The 18,569-nt window shown below is 37.6% G+C and overlaps 1 protein-coding gene across 2 annotated transcripts in view; it reads right to left on the bottom strand.

Moving 5' to 3' along the window:
* Positions 1-2,601: 2,601 nt before the first annotated feature.
* The window catches only part of LOC131986736 (cell adhesion molecule DSCAML1-like), a 100,796-nt gene continuing 84,828 nt past the window's right edge, over positions 2,602-18,569 (bottom strand). For both annotated transcript variants that reach the window (XM_059351839.1, XM_059351840.1), the window contains 12 exons: positions 17,870-17,987; positions 16,495-16,658; positions 16,104-16,202; positions 15,056-15,244; positions 13,236-13,523; positions 11,998-12,153; positions 10,802-10,832; positions 10,594-10,712; positions 9,398-9,550; positions 7,635-7,835; positions 5,628-5,939; positions 2,602-4,248 (listed from right to left, as the gene is read on the bottom strand). In XM_059351839.1, coding sequence (XP_059207822.1) covers positions 3,815-4,248; positions 5,628-5,939; positions 7,635-7,835; positions 9,398-9,550; positions 10,594-10,712; positions 10,802-10,832; positions 11,998-12,153; positions 13,236-13,523; positions 15,056-15,244; positions 16,104-16,202; positions 16,495-16,658; positions 17,870-17,987 — 2,264 coding nt within the window. In that variant the 3' untranslated portion in view covers positions 2,602-3,814. The remainder of the gene's footprint in view (positions 4,249-5,627; positions 5,940-7,634; positions 7,836-9,397; positions 9,551-10,593; positions 10,713-10,801; positions 10,833-11,997; positions 12,154-13,235; positions 13,524-15,055; positions 15,245-16,103; positions 16,203-16,494; positions 16,659-17,869; positions 17,988-18,569) is intronic.

Raw genomic sequence — 18,569 nt, forward strand, 5'->3', positions numbered from 1 at the left:
ATCAGTTAGCCGCTAGCATCAGTTAGCCGCTAGCTTTCGCTAATGACTGAATTTCACAGTTTTCCTGCATTTCACAACAAAGAAATAAGAGTTATCAGAACTATTGTCCCTTGTTGTGAACCCCAACTTAAAGATATAAGTAACAACAACTCACCAACTTGTTTTTGAGCAGACAACTGGCTTCCTTTGTTGTGCTAACTTACATTATTGCCCTAAATATCAATCATTTATATTTCCAAGTTTTACCAACTTAAATCACTGTTTTAGGCCAAAAAATACAAGTTGTTTTTTTTCCAGTGCAGGTCGGTCCAATAAAACATCTCATGCTCCTCAGTCACATGATGCAAACAAACCTGTTGAGAATGACAGAGGCCGTGACGTATGAAAGATAGCTTTATTGCACAAGGTGTTAGAATGATCTTTTTAGTTTTTGCTTTCTTTTCATAGAAAATGTACTTTTGAACACAAGCAATTGCTATAACAAGCAACTCAAACAAATGTCTGGGATACCCTCAACATTTTTTTTTGTTTCGTTTTTGATTTTCATACATTTTTTCCTTCAATTTTTCCCTTTTAGCAAGCATGCAATGATTTTTTGAGGATGAACAAAATACAAAATAATGATAATAAAAAAGTAAATAGGACAAATGACAACATCAAAAGACCTTTAAAAAAGAATAAAAATTCAACAAATTAGTATCAAAAACATAAAAGGGAAAGAAAAATGTTTTTTTGCCCATTTCAGAAGTAAAATATTTTATTTTTGATACTATTTCAATTTTGAAAGTGGGGCATTCAACCCTGATGTGTCCCCTGATTTATTCTGACGAAAATAGCTCTTCATACAAAACTGTGTTTTATGTACAAGAATTAATCTATAAACAACACTGACAAAGGTAGAGATGACGGGTCTAGTATGTTTAGGGTGGTGAATTTTTACTTTAATTTATCTGAACGGGGGGGGAAAGGATGGGAAGCAGAATGCTTCAGTCTGCAGACCGACTCCAGTCCGGTATTTACACAACAGTAGTTTGTGTGACCAAAAGAGCTACGAGTCCCTGATTTCACTTGGCTGAACTGGTTTGAGCCACAGGCCACATACCTTGGCACTGTTTGGCCTCTGGAACCAAAATTTAGACAAATTAAAATGAATATTTGAATCAAAAATCAAAAGACCAACAGATAACCCCTCCCATAAACAAATAAACAAACAAAGATAAATAAATAAAAAGCACAAAACGCCGTCATGGAGATGCTTCAGAGAGACATTCCAGCAGGTTGTTGTGTGAATGTACATTAAATGGAGGGCTGGAGAGAAAGAAAGAAAGCGGGACTTATACAGTACTTCAGACAGGGCAACAACAAAGATATCAATTGTGTGAACATTATATAATTTTTTAAAACTGAACTCCCTGACATATTACATCGCTCAACATTATATTACTTTAGTTCATTCACATCATGACGGGGATTCCTTCAGCTCGTTTCTTTGAAGACTGAGTGATCTGAGTGGTGCTACTGGAGGAGCCTCACAACAATATATGTGGATCCTCTGTGACGCTGATTTGGTTTTTTCATTCTCTTTATATTTACCAATCACACTCAAGATATAGACAGGCTTAAAGGGACAGTCCACTAAAGTATTTCCCCTCGTATCTGTCGTGCTGTTCAATCAATCTTGACTGTTTTGGTGTGGAGTGATTATCTTCAGTCACCAGTATTTTTGTCGCTTAAAAAAAGTTATTTTACAGGAATTTACTGTATTATTTTACAAGATTTTTTCTTGTTTTTTCTACATTAAGTGCATTTGCCAAAGGAAGAAATTAAATTCATTTTATAATTACCCATAAAATAAAAGTTGAAATCTGCAAATTAATATTATTGGACATTATAGATTTTTTTTAGATAACTTAATGGTGTTTTTGGCACTTAAAAAAAAAGTTATTTTACAGGAATTTACTGTATTATTTTACAAGAATTTTCTTGTTTTTTCTACATTAAGTGCATTTGCCAAAGGAAGAAATTAAATTCATTTTATAATTACCCATAAAATAAAAGTTGAAATATGCAAATTAATATTATGGGACATTATATATATATTTTTTTAGATAACTTGAATGTTAAATTACAGTTAATTTAATGTAAAAAATGCCCAAAAAAATAAACATTACTGGATTTAAAATGAAGGCAACTTAGTTTTTTTCAAAGTAAAACTTTAAATTTAATGTAAATAAAAATGTAAAAAGAAATTGTAAAATCATAAAACAAAACTTAAGTTATTCTAAAGACATCTATATTTCTTAAAATATGGATATTTGCTTATTATCCGTATTTTTAAGGGAATTATCTGTAAAATAACTTAAAGTTGTTTACTGTTATTTGACTGTAAATGACAACTTTTCCTGCCAGACTTTTTACCGGTTTTTTTTTTAAAACAATTTTTTTTATTAGTGTCGTATAGTTCCATTATATTCAAGATATGGCTGATATCTTTAACACTCTGCAACCAAAACAAGACAGATTGATAAACAGCACTACAGGTAAGAGGAAAAACATGTATTTTTGATTTAGGGGTGAACTGCCCCTTTAATATTCTCATGAGCAGAGTTAAATAATATTACAGAGGGCTTTCTGCTGTGATTGTTTCCGCCGATCACACACGTTCAAACCAGAGGAGGTTTATTATTAGTTCACTCAGCCAGTCTGCCCTTTCAGGAACTGAAACTGAACAAGCATATTTTGCTTTTTTCACTTCAACACTGGCCGTGAATATCTCTGTACATACAGGAACTCTTCTCTTTGTCGGTCTACATACAGTAACATACAGAACATCCCGTATATATACTAAACTTTTTCTTTCTTTAGTCCAACCTTATTTAAAATTTCTCTTCCTTTTTTTTTTTAAATTCAATGATTGAGCGATTGTCTCGTTCTTAAATTTGACATTAACATTAAATTGATGTATATACTACTACACTATCGTAGTACATACAATTTATACTTTGTCATAATTTCATTTAAATGTCAATAATATACCTACATAGAAATATATACGTAAATTCTTTATAATACCAAATATTCTCTATTTGTAATGTGAGAAGTTACAGCTGGTCCATTTGGGTTGTCATGATTTGTTTGAAAAGTGAGACACTGTTCAGCTGGAGAGAGATGTGTGGAGAACATTAATGTGATAGAAAGTTGATCCTTCTTGAAAGTGAACCTGAATTATTTCTTTTTGAAATCACCATTAAGGGGGGAAATCTGCCAATAGCTATTTGGGACTTTAAGAGACACATAGAGGGTGAAAGATACAGTAAGAATAGGGAACTTAACTGGAAGTCCTGCAAATTGACAATAATACTCAAACTATGGAGGACAGTATGTGTGTGCGTATGAGAGACAGGATGGCCACACAGCTTCATACTGGCTATCGTAGTCTTCATCATCATAAACAAAGAGCTTTTAGCTCCTCAATTATAGTCAATATTTCCAAATGACCACAGAATCGCTTCCTGTTTTTTTTTTTTCTGTGCTACTCCCGCGAGAGCTGAGCACCAGCCGGCTGGAACTGTTAGTTGGAGTTAGTAATTCTTTTATAGAGTCCCCGGTGAACATGGAGAGGAAGGGTTAGCTGGGTCTCTGTCTGGGAGGACACCTATCCCGAGGAACATTAGACAGAACGCCGGGCGCTTCACCATTAGTCGGGTCTAAAGAGAAATGGTTGCATGCCCTTTCTGGCCCAGACTGAAGAGCACCAGAGGGGGGCTGGCTGAGGACTGGAACAGCAATGCAAGTCTGTGCAACAAGAGAGCGGCTACACCAGCGTGTACGACTTGGAGTAGGCCCCCACGCTCTGTTTCTGCAGCCTCCCCAGGGCGGAGGAGCTGCTCTCTAGCAGCGAGTCTCTGGAGCCCCCCACCTTGTTACTGTTGGTGGGGTTGCTGCTCGTGCTGGAGGTGGAGGCCGTGGCCGCAGTGTTGGAGCTGGGCATGGTCAGAGTCCTTTGGGGCAAGGTGGCGGTGCCCGAGCTCGCGCCCAAGCTGCCCAGCCCAGAGTGGCCCAGCGTCAGGACCTGCTGCTTGGCAGGGTCTAGAGTCTTGTGGCGGCCCTGGGTGTGGTACGCCCGCTGCGTCAGGCTGCGGATGGAGGCTTCCCGCGGTGGAACGGCCGGGCACGGGTCGTGCAGCTCCCCTTGCTTGCGGAAGAATGGGTCTGTCTTCATGTAGAGGGGGAGGTTGCAGAATTCACCTGAGAGAGGAAAAGATGGGAAGGTCATTTAAAATGAACCCCGTAAAAACCAACCTCACGGGGCAAAGGAAGGGTTAGAGCAAAAACATTTTGGAGCCAAGGCTTCAAACTATAATAACCCTCTGAGTTCATGACTTCTTCATGTGTGCCCTGCCCACAACTTCCTGAAGTCCTGAGTTGAAACTCCATCCCAGTTTTTGTTCGATGATATGATGATAGGCCAAGTAAAAGGAGATTAAGTCAAATATATTTAGTACCGTAATTTTCGGACTATAAGCCCTGCCTTTTTCCCCATTTTTCGATTCTGCGGCTTATATAACGGTGCGGCTAATCTATGGATTTTTACAGCTAACGGCCACTAGGTTACCTCCTAAATCTATGGATTTTACAGGTTACAGTCCACCAACTTTAACTCTACGGGCTCTATGACCGGTCTGCGAGGAGCGGCGGGCTCCAGCAGGAAAAGCTGGAGGCAGGTGTACGTACCAGATCGGCTCGGGGTCCTTCATATACTTTTAAGCTACTTTTCACTTGTCTGTGTGTATTTGTGTCGAAAGCTACTTAGTTTGTCAGAGTCGCCGTGCCGTAATCAGCGGCAGACGAAGGACCCCGAGCCAATCTGGCAGGGCGCCGGAAAAGAGTGAAACAGGTAGCGCACAAAAGTAAAAGTGAAACCGAGAGTGGTACGAGAGACAGAACGAGAGACAGAACGAGAGCGAGATAGTTTGTGCAAAGGAAGTTTTCATGCACAAACCCTCATTATGGAAAACAAACGTAGAAATGCATATGATGCAGCTTTTAAGTTAAAGACAGTCAATCTGGCTGTAAAAGAAGCTTCCTCAAGCAGCCATCTCTTTCCCCACAATCCCCTCTGTGCACTTACATATGGTAATTAAACATTAAGACAAGTGCGGCTTATATATGTACACATCATTCAATTTAGCTGCTGCGGCTTATACTCCGGTGCGCCTTATAGTGCGGAAAGTACGGTATAAAAATATAAACTAGATGTTCTCCTCATTTTCGCTCTTAAATGTTAAATTTGCAACCAATAATCAAAATTCTTCATTGAGCATGATTTTGCTTAAGAAAGTAAAAAAAACCACATAATTTTCCAAATCTGATTGTGTTTCTGTGTTCAAAATGTTGATGTAGTAAGTCAGATAACATCTTCTAGTTTCTGAGAATGTGCATGTTTAGTGTACAGCTAAAACACAACCCAAACCACATCAGATCAACAAAACAAAAAGTCCTATTGGTCTAACCCTAACAACTAATCTGTAATCTGTGGTCTTAACTGCAACAATACAGGTCAAAATGCACGAACAAAGTTGATAAAAAGAAAAAAAGCAGGTGTTCGTTCGAATGTTGGTACTTACTTTTGTTAGCGCGGTGGGGAATGGGCACAGCCACGTTTTTCCCGCGGTCGTAGTCCTGCGGTTTGGGCGGCGAGGCGGTGAAGCGGCAGATGCCCGGCTCAGACGGCGTGCTGAGGGAGGTCATGCTGTCCGCCGGGTCGTTGGTGCCGGTGGTCATCTGGTCAGACGAGCTGTCGGAGATGAAGCACTCTGTGATGGTGAACTTGGCGTGCTGCAGGTGCTCCTCCAGCTTGGCGTGCTCGTAGGCCCTCGCCAGCTCCTCGTAGGTGGAGGAGGCGCTCTCTGTCGACACCATGCTGTTACGACCCTTATCTGGGAAAACATACGTCATGTAAATAAAAACACATCTATTTTATGAAACAATTGTCAACAATTTCCTTGGCTGATTTAACTTTTTGAACATATGTTGGTAACGCTTTATAATAAGGTCCTTAATAACCATTAATTAACAAGTAATAAGGCATTGTTCTCGCTTTAGATCCAGTAGTTGCAAAAAGCATAGTTAACTTATAATAGATGAGCAATAAAGTATATTTTAATATCAATAACAAAACAAAATAAGATTAATAAAGGCATGGCAAAGACATAATGGGTGGGTCATGGGTGTTTGTAATGCCATTATTAACACTTATATAAGCTTATAAACACACAATAATGTTAATAAGCATCTTGTAAGGACTTACAAGGGCCTTATTACTTGTTAATTAATGGTTATTACAAGGATAATATAAAGCGTTACCCATATGTTTTCTTTAGATGATCACCATAACATTATTTATACCAGCTGAGGAAAAAAGTGTTGTTATGTGTAAATTATTCATATTCTTAGAGATTTATAGACTTTCAAATGCACAAAAACTGCATGTAAATAGACAAATTTAGTGTTTTATTTCTTCCATGACAAATTATACAATATTTCTTACAATGTAGAACTGTTAATAGGCGCTTTTTGTCATGTTTCTTGTTTTATGGGTCACTGGCAGCTGTACACTTTGACAAAATGAATAGTCAGACTCAGCTGAGGTTGTGCTGAAGGAATAATAGCATGCATGTGACATATATACATAACGTATAAGTTAGAAAGCTTAAAAGCTGCAAAAATAAATGCACATTAAGGCTCCGTTTACATAATGACGGTCTGAACAGAAGACGCAAAAGTGGCGTCTCGTCTTCACTTTTTATTCCTCGTTTAGACGAGCGTTTTCGGGAGGAAATCTGCTGCATACGGTGACGCAAAAGTGTGTGAATTGGATTGTATGCAGCCAGGCGGCATCACTTAAAGCCATAAGAGCATCTTTGGGCATGCAGAAGTTTTCACGCCACACATTTTCATCAGCTACTCCTTCCACAAAGTTCTCCTCCATCACTAGATCTCCCAGGTCTCGTTCACAGCCGTCTGGCTCCTCCCACCAATTGCTGCATCCAGAATGTGATGGAGGTAATTCCAGATCCTTCTCTGTTCACTAATACTATCTGTACATATCCTGGACATTTGGTGGAAAGACTCCTGTAAGTTTATTAGAGCTGCCAGAGCAGCTTGAAGGTCCCACCATGGAAATAATCCCACGTTTCTTTATTTCCTGTCCTGGAGCATGTATGTGACGTAAACACATACGTGACGTGAGCAGATCAGATCAGAGTTTTGTGTCTTGTCAGTGTAGACGACACGCTACGGAGGAGAGGATTTAACTTTTCCACTTTCAGATTTTTGTGTTTTTAAGCCTCAAAAACGCCGTCACCGTCTAAACGAAAGCCACTTCACATAAAATATTTTGTCGTTTTTACCCGCGAGCGTCCTCGTGTAAACGGGGCCTAAATATGCAAAATCAACTTAAATCTCACTAATGACTCCAGAGGGTTCATTTCCTCAGCTGAGGATGCATGATATGGTTTAGATTATAAACTGCTTTCACAAAAGAACTGCTCCTTGGACTAAGAAGTCTTAAAAGCGATGTAGCATGTAAGTGTAGCATCGTGTCCCAGTGGTGGCGTCTGGGATGGACCCACCTGTGTCTTGCGACAGGCTGGCGCTGTAGCTGTCACTCTCCGTGGCGGTGATGCCGTGAGAGCCCATCGTCCGCCAGTCGGAGGTCAGAGTTCGCGCTGAGGCCGTGGACTGGCTCTGACTGGGCCGGCTCAGCGTCCACTGGCTGGAGTATCTGTTCCTGGAGCTGTGGGCTGATTTTATACTCTTCCTGGACACGGGGTCTAAAGAGATAGATCACAGAGATCAGAGAACAGCTGGTAGAACAAAGACAATTGATTGAATTGAACAAACTTTATGGATTGTTAAGTAGACTAGTTTTAATGACTGGGAAGTAAAGAAGAAGAAGAAGAAGAAGAAGAAGAAGAAGATTACTTTATTAATCCCACAATGGGGAAATTCAACCTCTGCATTTAACCCTTTATCCTTTTTTTACACACAAGTGAACACACCATGCAAGGAGCAGTGGGCAGCACATTACTGTTACTAGAGTACACCTCTACGTAAATTTAGTATAAGTATAAAGAAACAAAATTACCAAAAAAAGACACAAAATGACCCAAAAAAAGACACAAAATTACCAAAAAGACACAAAATGACTAAAAAAAGACATAAAATGACCAAAAAAGACACAAAATGACTAAAAACACACACAAAATTACCAAAAAAAGGAAACAAAATGACCAAAAAAGACACAAATTGACCACAAAATGATCAAAAAAACACACAAAATGACAAAAAAAAGACATTAAGTGACCAAAAAGACTAAAACACATTGACACATGAACACTTTTAAACAGTGGAGACAGAGCTGACAAAGAACTATGTTATCCTCATTTTTTACCTTTTTTATGTTATATTTGCAACCTGTGTTCACATTTGCAATATATATATATATATATATATTTTTTTTTTTATTTTAATAATTTTTCCAAATCTGATTTTATATTTTTGCGGTGTTTTTGGGGTTCAAAATGTTACTCCAGTAAGTCAAAATTAAAAAATGATCAGGTCATATAGGTGAGGTTGTGCTGAAAGAAATGATACCAAATATAGCATGTAAAACATTTGTTTAAGTGGTATATACAGGCAGAATGAAAAGTATAAAAAAAATATGACAAAATGGCCAAAAACTTCAAAGGGTTATGCATGTCGTTAGCCTCATAGCATATTTGCCTAAGTCATATTTGAACGTTTTCAGGAAACAAGAAAAAACACAATTTTTAGTAAGCCCATTGGTATTTTTAATTGATATTGATATTAAGTGTGAACAAGTTTGCATAAAAAATTAAACACATCGATTTCATAACAGATAAAAGTGACTTAGGCAGAATATGCCCTGACTAAGGCAATTTTTCTCTTACATATAAATAATGTAGTTTGGTTTGTATGTAGCGGCAAAAATGCCTAAATCAAGGAGATGACTAAGGCAGAAAGTGATTTTGGACTCTAACAAGTGTTCTGATAGGTTGAGAACATAGGCAATAAGGCAGAAAGATGCAGCAGTGGTAGGAGAGTAAAGTTAGGCAGATATCACAATTTGGCCAAAAAATGACATAGGCAATTATGCTATGAGGCTAACGATGTATGAGGCTTCATAGCATGTTTAGCATGCAGCTACAGCACAACCAAAAAGGCATCAGTACAAACAAACAAAAAGCCATTTGACTGTAAAGTGCAATTCAATAAGAAATTAAACCTGGATTTACCTGCTCATGATCTGTCACTGTAAGAGCTGTGTAAGGCATTGCAAAAAATATTTTTATGTAAAGAAAAACCGACTCACTTGTTCCCGGGCGGATGTCTGACATGTCAATCAGAGGCCCTGAGTTCTGGATGAGGGCTTGGTGGTGCAGAGACACGCCTGTGCAGAAGTTCTGCGGATTCACCGATTGGCTGAACTCGGTGTCTGTCACCGGCACGGCCGCCTTGTCTTCCCCTGTTGCAGGACAAACATGCAACAGTTAGACCAGGGGCGTCAAACTCAAATACACAATGGGCCAAAATGTAAAACTTGAATAAAATCGCGGGCCAACATTGAACAAATAAACCTTTTAATATATACCAAACATGTTTTGCTTTAACATTAAATATGGAACCAGCAACGCTTATAAACATACAATATATAACTAAATAGTGCAGACATGCAAAATCAAATTTCAAATAAAAAACACATCAATGTCATTCATTTATTAAATAAAAATTAAATAAAAATCGTATGCCTCTTTTCTATTTGCATCCTTCTGATTTAAATATCAAAATAAACTTTTTCAACAGGTTAATACATTTAAAAATAACATAACAATAATAAATCTAGTATTAGCGGTAAATGTTGTTGGTGTAAAAATATGGAATTCCCAATTACAGGATTTAAAAGGTTGTACAGACATTAATAGATTTAAAAAAAAGTATAAATGCAGAAAAAATTGTCAATATGTACTAGAATCTTAAACTGATTGTTTATGATCTGTTGTTTTTTTGGTCTTTTGTTTTTGAGATGCTAACATGTGCTTGTATGGGTTTTTGTTTGTTTTTGTCTTGTTTGTTTTTGTTGTTTTAAGTGTTTTGTTATAATCAAAGTTTTGTTGGTGTAGGCTACTGAAAATCAATTGTATGTGATGTCAGACCATCTTTTTTTTACTTTTATTGTTCAAGTAGGGGGCAGACAAACATAAGAAATGTTTTCTTCTTGCTGCTCCTTTCTAATCATGAAGGTGTAGAGTGTGTCTCTGTACACATTTTGTTGTCCACTTTCATGAAAGGAACAAAATAAATAAATAAAAATAAAAATAAAATGCGCCGTATAATACCGGCGGGTCAGCTTTTATAGTACAATAATAATATAATAATTTGATATTGGCTCGCGGGCCAAATAAAATTACACTGCGGGCCAGAGTTTGACACCCCTGAGTTAGACAAAGATATATATATATAGATATATATAGATATAATATAATCTGATAGATGATAGTGTGGTCGTGCCTATCTGTTTGATGCCTTCCTTGTCCTCAATGAGCAGCTGAACACGTGGGATGTCGATGTGGAGCCTCGGCCCCTGAGGAGGGCCCTTCACTGGAGTGTCTATACTGCGGTTGTTCTTGCTGCATACACAAGAAAATGACACATATAGTCAGACTACGTGAAATATTACATCAGCTACATAGCAGGGACTTAAACACTAGGCTCTTACCTGATAAGCATCTCAGCGAGGCTCTTAGCATCTATAAGAAGACAATATCTTAATTAGATTATAGTTGGCTGTGAAGATAATCGTTCCATGAAGATAATCGTTACATTAGTAGTTCTCAACCTTTTTGAGTCGCGACCCCCAATTTAACATGCATGTTGTCCGTGACCCCCGCTCACTGAACAGAATCTCACACGCACAGTTCAGATCACCCAAAAAAGAAACAAAATGACCAAAAAAAGGAAACAAAATGACCAAAAAAGACACAAAATGACCAAAAAAAGACACAAAATGACCCAAAAAGACACAAAATGACTAGAAAAGACACAAAATGACCAAAAAAGACACAAAATGACCCAAAAAAGAAACAAAATTACCAAAAAGATACAAAATGACTAAAAAAAGGAAACAAAATGACCAAAAAAGACACAAATTGACCACAAAATGATCAAAAAAGACACAAAATGACTAGAAAAGACAGAAAATGACCAAAAAATATACAAAATGACGAAAAAAAGACACAAAATGACCCAAAAAAGAAACAAAATTACCAAAAAGACACAAAATGACTAAAAAAAGACACAAAATGACCCAAAAAAGGAAACAAAATGACCCAAAAAAGGAAACAAAATGACCAAAAAAGACACAAATTGACCACAAAATGATCAAAAAAGACACAAAATGACTAGAAAAGACACAAAATGACCAAAAAGATACAAAATGACCAAAAAAAGACACAAAATGACCCAAAAAAGAAACAAAATTACCAAAAAGACACAAAATTACCAAAACAAGGAAACAAAATGACCAAAAAAGACACAAATTGACCACAAAATGATCAAAAAAGACACAAAATGACCAAAAAGACACAAAATGACTTAAAAAAAGACACAAAATTACCAAAAAAAAAGGAAACAAAATGACCAAAAAAGACACAAATTGACCACAAAATGATCAAAAAAACACACAAAATGACAAAAAAAAAAGACATGAAGTGACCAAAAAGACTAAAACACATTAACACATGAACACTTTAACACAGTGGAGACAGAGCTGACTTCCAAAATGATTTGGCGACCCCCAGAAATCATCTCGCGACCCCAATTGGGGTCCCGACCCCAAGGTTGAGAATAGCTGCATTAATTCATTACACACAACAAGCCTGATGTCTCTCTGAACTCTCGTCTTCTTTCTCTCACCTCTGAGTCTCTTGAGTCTCTTCTCTTTGCGTTTCTTGCGGATGATGAAGAGCAAAGCGACACCCAGAGTGACGAGGATGACGGGAGAGCCGATAGAGAACAGCTTCTTCACATCGTCTCCTTCTCCACGAGCTGATTTAATCGGAGGGATTGTACCTGCAGGGAGAAGGAGGGAAACATCAACCATCTGACCAACAACACTCACTGGGCCACTGCAATATACACTACCGGTCAAAAGTTTTAGAACACCCCAATTTTTCCAGTTTTTTATTGAAATTCAAGCAGTTCAAGTCAAATGAACAGCTTGAAAGGGTACAAAGGTAAGTGGTGAACTGCCAGAGGTAAATAAAAAAAGGTAAGCTTAACCAAAACTGAAAAATAATGTACATTTCAGAATTATACAAGTACGGTAGGCCTTTTTCAGGGAACAAGAAATGGGTTAACAACTTAACTCTATGGAGTCTTGGGCTATTTTGTCCATTTTTGAATTATTTTCATGTCTTTGTAAGTCATTTTGTGTCTTTTTTTGGTCATTTTGTGTCTTTTTTTTACTTTCAAAACACTATCATGCTCAGTAAAGAATTTTAAATGTTGCAAATATGCATTCATTTCAGAGTACACTGAGACATTAAACTGCATAATTTTCAATTAAATTCTGGAAAAGTTGGTGTGTTCTAAAACTTAATAAGCATTAATTAACAAGTAATAAGGCATTGTTCTCGCTTTAGATCCGGTAGTTGCAAAAAGCATAGTTAACTTATAGTTAACTTATAATAGATGAGCAATAAAGTATATTTTAATATCAATAAGCAAACAAAATAAGATTAATAAAGGCATGGCAAAGACATAATGGGTGGGTCATGGGTGTTTGTAATGCCATTATTAACACTTATATAAGCTTATAAACACACAATAATGTTGATATATATATATATAACAATAATGTAAATAAGCATCTTGTAAGGACTTACAAGGGCCTTATTACTTGTTAATTAAAGGTAATTACAAGGACCTTAATATAAAGCGTTACCACCTTTTCTAACGGAAACTTTCAAAACCTATGATGCGTTCAAGGACTGTTGGAATGTTCAAATATCAACAATAATGCCCGTTTTTACATTTTCTTTCTATAATAAACAATTTTTTAGCAGTCTTTTAAAGAAAACACACATCTTGGGAGGGTTGGGTCTGAACTAAAGAAAGTCAGTGTGACAGAAGAAGACTCAGGAGAAACTTACTGCCGTCGTAGTCGGTGGTGGCGAACTGGGAGCTCTGGTTTCCACAGCCGGCACTGTTGCAGGCTTTCATTTTGAGCTCGTACCACGTGGCCTCACGCAGCTCGCTGAGGAAGAGCTGAGTGGTGGAGTTGGCTTTGAGGCTCTGCCACGCCCACGTGCCCTTGGGCCTGAAGTCCAGCATCATGTCAGTGATGGGGCAGCCCCCGCTGGTCCAGCCCTGCAGGTTGAGCCCCGCGTGGGTGGAGTTTATGTGGGTGAGCAGAGGCTGATCCTTATTGAACACTGGCTCTGGAAAAGACACAACAACAACATGTTGATATATGATAAATCTGTAGATATTTGGATATAACCTGGGAAAAAAAGAAGAAGAAGATTACGTTATTAATCCCACAATGGGGAAATTCAACCTCTGAATTTAACCCTTTATCCTTTTTTTTACACACAAGTGAACACACCATGCAAGGAGCAGTGGGCAGCACATTACTGCTGCCCGGGTTAGGTGCCTTGTACCTGTCAGTACCAGGATTCGAACCAGCAACTCTCCAGTTGCAAGCCCAATTCCTAACCTCTAGGCCAGCAATTCTCAACCTTGGGGTCGGGACCCCAATTGGGGTCGCAAGATGTTGTGTTTTTGGTCACTTAATGTCTTTTTTTGGTCATTTTGTGTTTGTTTTTGGGTCATTTTGTGTCTTTTTTGGTCATTTTGTGTCTTTTTTGGTCATTTTGTGTCTTTTTTTGATAATTTGGTGTCTTTTTTTTGGGTCATTTTGTGTCTTTTTTGATCATTTTGTAGTCAATTTGTGTTTTTTTTGGTCATTTTGTGTTTTTTTTAGTAATTTTGTGTTTTTTTGGGGGGTTATTTTGTGTCTTTTTTGGGTCATTTTGTTTCTTTTTTGGGTCATTTTGTGTCTTTTTTGGGTCATTTTGTGTCTTTTTTGTCATTTTGTGTCATTTTTGGTCATTTTGTGTCTTTTCTGGTCATTTTGTGTTTTTTTTGGTCATTCTGTGTCTTTTTTAATCGTTTTGTGGTCAATTTGTGCCTTTTTTGTCATTTTGTTTCCTTTTTTTGGTCATTTTGTTTCTTTTTTGGGTGATCTGAACTGTCCGTGTGCGATTGTGTTCAGTGAGCGGACAACATGCATGTTAAATTGGGGGTCGCAACTCGAAAAATAAAATATCAATATTCTATTCACATTAGGATTTACTTTATGATTTTTCCCTACACAGTCTTGAAGATGTCAGTATTTCAATATGCAATGTGACATAAGAACAGTGAGAACAACCAGTCGATGTCCCAGCTTGTTGCATTATTGATTTTGAATATTTCCAGAGAGACGTTTGTGTCGTTTTATATCCAAACATCACAGCAACACTCTGGAGTCTTTCTGTTGTATTTGTTTAAGGGTTATGGATATATATATATTTTTTTATTTCACCTCGTAATGTTCCCACAGCCCACCGGTGGGCCCAACTAACTTTATTATTCCAGAGGCAAAATTAGTATTAGTAGTTAGTTTGTAGAAGACATTTTTTCATCACAGTTATACACATTTCAAATGTTCTTCAAGGGGCCGTTTTAAATGCACTGTTAACCATAAAAGCAAAAATACATATTCTTCCCCTTACCTGTAGTGCTATTTATCAAATAAGATTTGAAAAATGCTTTACAGTTAAGAGGAAAAACACCTATTTTTGATTTTGGGTGAACAGAAATAGGATGGAAAAACTAAAGCCAAAAATAGAAAGAAGTCAAAGACAATTTTATTCTGTTTTGAGGCCCCAGAGTTAAAGTCTGTTCACTTGTTTTCTGCTTCACTCACCTCTTCCATGTGTCTTAGCCTCAATGATCTCACTGATGCGCCCTGAGCCCACGCTGTTTTTGGCGGCCAGTTTGACCTTGTACCAGGTTCCACAGCGCAGATTGTCCAGCCTGAAGGAACGTTCACTGGAGCTGATGAACACATCTCTCCATTCCTCGGTGTTGTCCACAGAATACTGCAGCACGAATCCTGCAGGATCACACAACACAAGTCCAACTCCTGTAAATCTGAGATAGAAAGACTGCTGCTGCATGTGCTGAACACCAGGGGGCGCCAATCAGCTGCAATCAGCTCTACTTTGACAGTTCTTGCACTGTTTACTTGTTATTTGCAGTAGAAGTACAAATATATGTCACAGAATCAGATAGAAGGTTAAGGGTATTTTTGCAACAGCTGCAAGGGTTTTTATACACTACCGGTCAAAAGTTTTAGAACACCCCAATTTTTCCAGTTTTTTATTGAAATTCAAGCAGTTCAAGTCAAATGAACAGCTTGAAAGGGTACAAAGGTAAGTGGTGAACTGCCAGAGGTAAATAAAAAAAGGTAAGCTTAACCAAAACTGGAAAATAATGTACATTTCAGAATTATACAAGTAGGCCTTTTTCAGGGAACAAGAAATGGGTTAACAACTTAACTCTATGGAGTCTTGGGCTATTTTTGAATTCTTTTCATGTCTTTGTAAGGAATTTTGTGTCTTTTTTTGGTCATTTTGTGTCTTTTTTTAGTCATTTTGTGTCTTTTGGTGTCTTTTTTTGGTCATTTTGTGTCTTTTTTTAGTCCTTTAGTCCAACATAAAATGTGATTTTGAATCTTTTTTTTACTTTCAAAACACTATCATGCTCAATCAAGAATTTTAAATGTTGCAAATGTGCATTAATTTCAGAGTACACTGAGACATTAAACTGCATCATTTCCAATTAAATTCTGGAAAAGTTGGTGTGTTCTAAAACTTTTGACCGGTAGTGTATATGTCACAGAATCAGATAGAAGGTTAAGGGTATTTTTGCAACAGCTGCAAGGGTTTTTATATGTTAAAACAAAGTCTTACCTCTGATGGAGCTTCCACCGTTGTCCCCAGGGATCCAAGCCAGGGTGATGGAGGAGGTGGAGGTGGTGGAGACGGTCAGACGAGGCTGATCGGGAGGAACTGGACGTACATGCAGAGACAGTGACTCATTTGATTTTTGAATTTATTTGATTTGAATGATTTATTTCAAATATGCAACAACAATACAATAATAATAATGCATCAACAGGAGTCAGCCCTAGTGACTCCTGCACTGATAAGGCCGCCAAGCACTCTATAAAAATGCCACAACATATTTGAAAAGGGGTGGGAAGAAGTAAAAACTTGTTCAATCCCACCCCACTTCTAAACTCAAACAACAGATCACAAAGAAAACGCTTTGTTTCACTTAAATACATCTTCTTTTTCTTACCTTGCACCACCAGGTTGACTATGATGGTGTCAAAGCCCAGGGTGTTTGTTGCTGTGCAGGTGTAGTACCCAGAATCCTCTGCTTTGACTGAACGCAGCACCAGCGTGCCGTTCGATAAGATCTGCCGCTGACTGTCGGCTGTCACCGGGATGGCAGAGTCCTCACTGACGAAGAACAGACAGGTTACAGACGTTACAGTTCATCCTCACAAGCAGCAGCGTTTGTCACGACTCACTCATGACATACACAGCAAATTGAGAAGAGTTGAATTCTTGGTGTTAAAATAGACATACACTAACAATGGATAGAGATAATAGAGGAAATCTATATAATAGAAAAACTGACACATCGCTTAAGACTGCAGGAAACGCAGTTGGAGGACAAATGGCTGAAATGGACATATTTCAGGACCTGGAACAGCGACAAAGACTGATGAAAGATCATTAGATACGGAGGACGAGACAGAGAACTAACGAGGGACCAAGAAGGAATGTGATTCCCAACAGGACTTTAATTTGTTTTTTGTTTTTTTGTTTTCTTATGTGGATGTTATGTTTGTGTATTGTGAAGTTATGTTTTTGTGTGTTGTTGGATGAAGAATTAATAAAAACCAAAGTGAAAAAAAAAAAAATAGACATACACTAGTAGAGTTAATTATACTCTGGATAGAGTTAATCCATTATAATTAACTCTCAGTCGATAAATAGTTGTTGTCAAAACCGAGTGTAAAAAGGAATCAAACCTGTAAGTGTAAATGTTTAAATATTAACTCAGAACTTCTTCCTCTTAACTCTGATCCTGTATTTCACACCTCAAGTTTTTTTTTTTTTTTTACTCAAATTTTATTAATTTTTGGTATAAAACAATAGAAAACACAACTCAGCGTCAGTGGGGTACATGTTCTTAGAAATAACACTCAAATGTCTCTGATATCAGAATTTTCGGTGGTGTCTCTGTATTGTGATTTGTAATCTGTCCACTTTTCACATTTCTTGTCGAATTTTGCTTGCTGGAGTCTCAATACATATGTGAGTCTTTCCATGTTGAGAATCTCTTCAACTGTGTCCAGCCAGTTCCTCAGAGTGGGACGTTCCTCCCTATACCATTTCCGGGTGATTGCCTTCTTCGCCGCAGCCAATAGAATTTTACACCTCAAGTTTTAACTCAAGTGGAGTTAAAATTGAACGCCAAAAAGAGTCAAATTTACACTAATTTAGTGTAAAGGTACCAACACTTGAATAAGTGTTAAATTAACACTATGGTGTGGACCCATATAGACACTTTAAAAGTGTTAAGATCAACTCTTACAGTGTTAATTTGGGTATGCTGTGTGCTGTATTTTACTGTGTAGAAGCAGTATAAGATGAGCTCTGACCTGTCTTTGGTCCATTTAATTGTGGGGGCGGGTTCTCCCACTGAGCTGCAGGGCAGACGGACTTCCTTCATCCAGGGTGTGGTCACCGTGCCCCCGAAGGACAGGATCTTGGCCGGGACTGCACATGGAAAAAATTAAGTTCAAGTTATGAATCTTGGACACTGCTCTGATTAGAGCCCGACAGATATGCATCAGTTGACAGAAATGATCAATTATTATTAATGTGTTGCTGTAGGCTAATCCATCAGTAAAGAAGAAGAAGAAAACAACAAAAAAGAGGTTGCTAATCGGACAACTTTGGCCTCCCATGAGAGAAAATGTAGAGAACTTTTCAGGAATTTGAATCATTTGGGGCAAATTATATTTATTCTTTCAGGTCAGGAAACAGCTGATCAGTCATGTGAGTTAAATATTCACTTTGTCAGAACTTAATAAGAAAAATTGTTTCCATATCCCGTTTAGTGCATCAATTATTTTTCCAAAAAGACAAAAAAACAACTGTGTAAAGACTTTTATGCACAAGTTTTATCAAATTTTGGTGTTTCCATCAAGCTTTTCTCATGAGAATCTTCAAAATGCGTACAGAAATGTGTTGATAGAGACACGACTATTGTTAAATATTTGATAATAAAGGGTTTTTTTGTTTCAGAAAGTTATTCTCTGGGTACCTTTGCAGGTACAGAGTGGTGAAACATCAGTG

This window comes from Centropristis striata, chromosome 15, assembly GCF_030273125.1.
Source record: "Centropristis striata isolate RG_2023a ecotype Rhode Island chromosome 15, C.striata_1.0, whole genome shotgun sequence".
NCBI lineage: Eukaryota > Metazoa > Chordata > Actinopteri > Perciformes > Serranidae > Centropristis > Centropristis striata.